The sequence below is a fragment of the Cynara cardunculus genome (assembly GCF_001531365.2).
Source record: "Cynara cardunculus var. scolymus isolate 2C chromosome LG 13, CcrdV1, whole genome shotgun sequence".
NCBI classification, from domain to species: Eukaryota; Viridiplantae; Streptophyta; class Magnoliopsida; order Asterales; family Asteraceae; genus Cynara; species Cynara cardunculus.
The window spans coordinates 10,483,226-10,487,570 of NC_037540.1; the positions used below are offsets into that span (position 1 = coordinate 10,483,226).

The following is a 4,345-nucleotide window of genomic DNA, read 5'->3' on the forward strand; positions in this document are numbered from 1 at the left end:
TGAAAAAAGCTGGTTGTTTAGGTGGAGGCAACACACCCTCGCTAACGAGCATCAAAACCACTGACAACATCGTTGGCCTATATGTTGCACACACAGTAATCCAACATGTATTGCATATTGGCTGAGCATTGTCAAAAACTCAAGGACCTTGTGGACCAACTATTCACAGAGTTGCATAAAGATGAACTCATGAGTTCAATCGATTTGTCTTTGTTATAGAGTCTCCATGCCTGAAGCAAACCGAACTTCGTATTTATAAATATGCTAGAAAAGAGAGGTTTAAATAATACACTAGTTTCTTGTTGAGATTGTGAAGTTCAATCTACCATAATAACTTACATGTCCGAGAAGGTTGTCATTGTGGTCTCCATGGGAGAACCCTCGGTTTTTCTTCCCGCTCACTATCTCCAACACAAGATTAACACCAAAGTTAAATACATGCGACATTGTAAAGAAACGGCCGTAACTACATACTCAGGAGAAACACTACTAGAATACAAGGTATCTGCGTCGAAGATCAGCGAGGGAATGGCCAAAAACTTATTCCCTCGCTGATCTGCGAAAAATCAGCGAGGGAATCTGTAAAAAATGACTTGTAATTTGTAAAAATACCGGCTAATGTTTCAATTCTTGAAGTACAAAAATGACTTGCCTTGTCTTCTCTTTGTCTTGCTACGAGCATATACTATTGCAGACATAGACTATAACAAAATAGGGTTTATAGGACGCTACCAATAAATAAATTTCTTAATAGACTGTTTTAGAAGATATAATTTATAGGACCACCTCCTTCCTAAAGGCATTGTAATAAGTTTATAGGACGTTTTTGGGCGTCTTAACAACTTTTTATGACATTTTTATACAAAGTGTCGCATCAAGTATTTTATATGACACTTTTGAGAAATGTCTTATATACCCATATTTTTATAGGACAGTTATGTTTATAGACATTTTTTCAAATAGTGTCCTATAAAATAGCTAATATGATTATTTTTTGAAAAGAGTGTCTTAACAAACTTGTTATATTACAATGTCTTTAGATTTGACGCTTTATTTTTTGGTTCCATAAATTATGTCTTGTAAAGTGGTCTATTATGACGCTAATTTATTGGTGGCGTCCTATAAACCCTATTTTATTGTAGTGGCTTCCATTCTTATGTGAAGTTCTTGCTTTTCATCATACTCTCTAATGTCCATCAGTTCATCAAACCATAGCAAACATCCACTTTCACCATTTCTAATATCTAAATTTGCATAAGTTGTACAATACAGTTCTTTCTGCAGGTCATGCTCACATTGTACCATGAATGTTGTGTGTCTGGGAAATTTAATCGTGAAATCTTTCGAAACCCATCCCCATTCCCACAACGCAAAGGCTGTTTATGTTGACATCCACCCGACCAATCTGCTTCAAGTGTTGTAACTATTTACTGCCTCTTACCGGCGAGCTAACACTTGTTACATCAAGAGATACTTACGGGTAAGAGATGATGGTCGTTACCGACAATCTTACTGTGTCATTTTGCTTCTGAGAATCTTACGCTACAAGTGAGTGTGATGGTTCTTTCCCCGTTAGCACTTACCGGGTAAGATACACTTACACTATGCTATTTTTATGACCAAAAATTGTACCCATTAAAGTTGTTGAGGTGATGACTCTTAACCGATAGGCGCTTATCAAGTTTGTGTTGGTAAATGGCTCCTTATGGAGTAGGGGATTTTGACAATTAAGCCTCTATTAATCGATTATTGATTTGCAGCTATGGTTGTTWTAAAGAGTTCTTCAGACATTATACCCACCTGATGAAATTTGCAAACGTGAAATATAATCTTGATATGAAGATATGTTGGAATCTTTGTTTTGTCAAAAACCATCAGATAAAGGAAATGGCTTGTGTAGCAAGTAATTTTTCATCTCTATTACACAGTTCTAAAGTTTACTTTCGTTATGGTGCAGAATATCGTGCAAGAACGAGTTGAACACGCTGATCCATATATCATTAAAATGTTCGGATTGAGTACTGCCGTATAGCTATCAACTGGACGTATTTACAGAGCTGAAGCCATGGAAAAAATAGGATATTGAATGGGAAAACTGAAACAACAGAAGCAACACTTATAAATCTCACATAAAGACATGCTTTCTATCTAGCATACAATAGCGTTATCGTGTCTTCATCCAAAGATGAAACAGAGTCATGTTCACCGTATCTTTCTTCAGTGAAAAAAGCTGGTTGTTTAGGTGGAGGCAACACACTCTCACTAACCAGCATCAAAACCACTGACAACATAGTTGGCCTATCCTTCGCATGATGTTGCACACACARTAGCCCRACATGTATTGCACGTAGTACTTCCGAGACATTGCATGAATTGCGTAWAGATGCACAAATGATKTCAATGGACTTGTCTTCTTTATATAGTCTCCACGCCTGRATCATATYTATAAGTATGCTAAAAGGGAAAGSTGYAAAGGATACTCTAGWTCCTTGGAGATARYGGGGTTTAGTCTACCAGAATAACTTACATGTCCGAGAAGGTTGTCACTATGATCATCATGAGAGAACCCTCTGTTTTTCTTCCCACTCACCATCTCTAACACAAGRACGCCGAAGCTAAATACATCTGACTTTACAGAGAAACGCYCGTGTACTGCATACTCAGGAGAAATGTAACCACTGCAGCAGAGTTCAAAGAAATAAACATACAGATTATTACTAGACTTTCTTGTTTGTTACCATATTCCCCTTTTGTTSKGAAAGAAGTGTTGACAWCWAACAAGAGGGCCATGTTTTACAGATTCTTACTATGTTCCAACCACCTTCTTCGTCTTTGCCATTGCATCCGTTCCTACAAACATTCGAGCAAGGCCAAAGTCGGATATTTTTGGATTCATATCACCATCCAGCAAAACATTACCTGCCTTGAGATCTCTATGGATGATTTGAAGGCGGGAATCTTGATGTAGATAAAGAATACCTCGAGCCATACCATGGATAATGCGAAAGCGCYGAGGCCAGTCAAGCATTGAACKTCTRGTTTCATCTGCCCAATATGAACTACTTAGTCCATGTTTGCAGCTAATCTATGTGCGAATTTACCTAGAAATTTAACCACAGTAGTACAAAAAGAGTGAAAGTAAAGCACTAGAGAGAACAAACCAAATAGAAATGAATCCAAACTTTTGTTGGCCATGTATTCATAAATCAAAATCATTTCATTTCCATGAATGCAGTATCCAAGAAGCTTCACAAGATTCCGATGCTGAAGTTTTGCAATACAATTGACTTCATTCTTGAACTCAGCAAGTCCTTGTTGGGAAGAATCTGAGAGCCTCTTCACAGCTACGTCTCGGCCGTCTTCCAGCATACCCTAAAACATTAAGGTTAGCTTTTTATGGTACCAACATTTCTATCTAGTTTATTATAAAGTTTTTGCTTTATGATACTGATATTCTTTGTTGTTTTATTCAAAATCAATAAGTTACCTTGTAAACAGGACCAAAGCCACCTTCTCCAATCTTATTGTTGATGCTGAAATTATCTGTAGCCTTGACTATTTCATGTAGGCTAAAAAAAGGCAGTTCATCAAGATCTTCCATTGGAAGATTGGTGTTCTTTTTATCAAGGTCGTTCCTGTTTCCTACAAAGAGTGTTCTATCACTTGATTATGTGAATTTGCCAAACAATTCTATTCATACGAACATGTAATTTGCTATGATGCTGGCTACTATTTCAATTCTTGAAGTACAAACATGACTCCTATGCGTTACCTCGTCCCTTTTTTGTGTTTCTACAGGCATATGCTACTGCRGACAGAAGCACTGCAGCTGATGAAATTGACAACACCACAGTGAGTATTTTCTTGTTGTTTAAGCTGGATCTAGAGACCATGAGGCTTTCTGTTATTGAATACAATAAGCAGTAAGGTTTTTCACATGTGAAATAAGGTTAAAACAATTCGAAGATTATGGTTAAAAAACATTCAAACCCGAATACGTTCCAAAACTACAGTAATGAACATTTTCACTATTCCGTATATATCTCTTTGTGTATATAGTAATTTTTGAAAAGATGATCGAAATCTTCATATCCTATGTATCCATAAGTTTCAGCACATAAAAGGATTAGCTACAAATCACAAGATAGTCTTATTCAGCCTCAAAACCACTGACAGATGTAAATCAAAATGTGTGTACCTGAGTCAGAGGCTGCCATTCTTATGTAAAGTTCTTGTTTTTCATCATATTCTCTTATGTCCATCAGTTCATCAAACCATAGCAAACATCCACTTCCACCATTTCTGATATCTAATTGTGCATAAGCTGTACAAGAACAATTCCTTG

General features: G+C 36.8%; 1 protein-coding gene across 1 annotated transcript; it reads right to left on the minus strand.

Moving 5' to 3' along the window:
• Positions 1-2,102: 2,102 nt before the first annotated feature.
• Positions 2,103-3,623, minus strand: LOC112524257 (G-type lectin S-receptor-like serine/threonine-protein kinase At4g27290). The gene is made up of 5 exons (XM_025134014.1): positions 3,488-3,623; positions 3,162-3,372; positions 2,808-3,045; positions 2,528-2,678; positions 2,103-2,432 (listed from the first exon to the last, which is right to left on the minus strand). Exons 1-5 carry the CDS (start codon positions 3,599-3,601, stop codon positions 2,145-2,147), a joined length of 1,002 nt encoding a protein of 333 aa, XP_024989782.1. The 5' UTR covers positions 3,602-3,623; the 3' UTR covers positions 2,103-2,144.
• Positions 3,624-4,345: the final 722 nt, after the last annotated feature.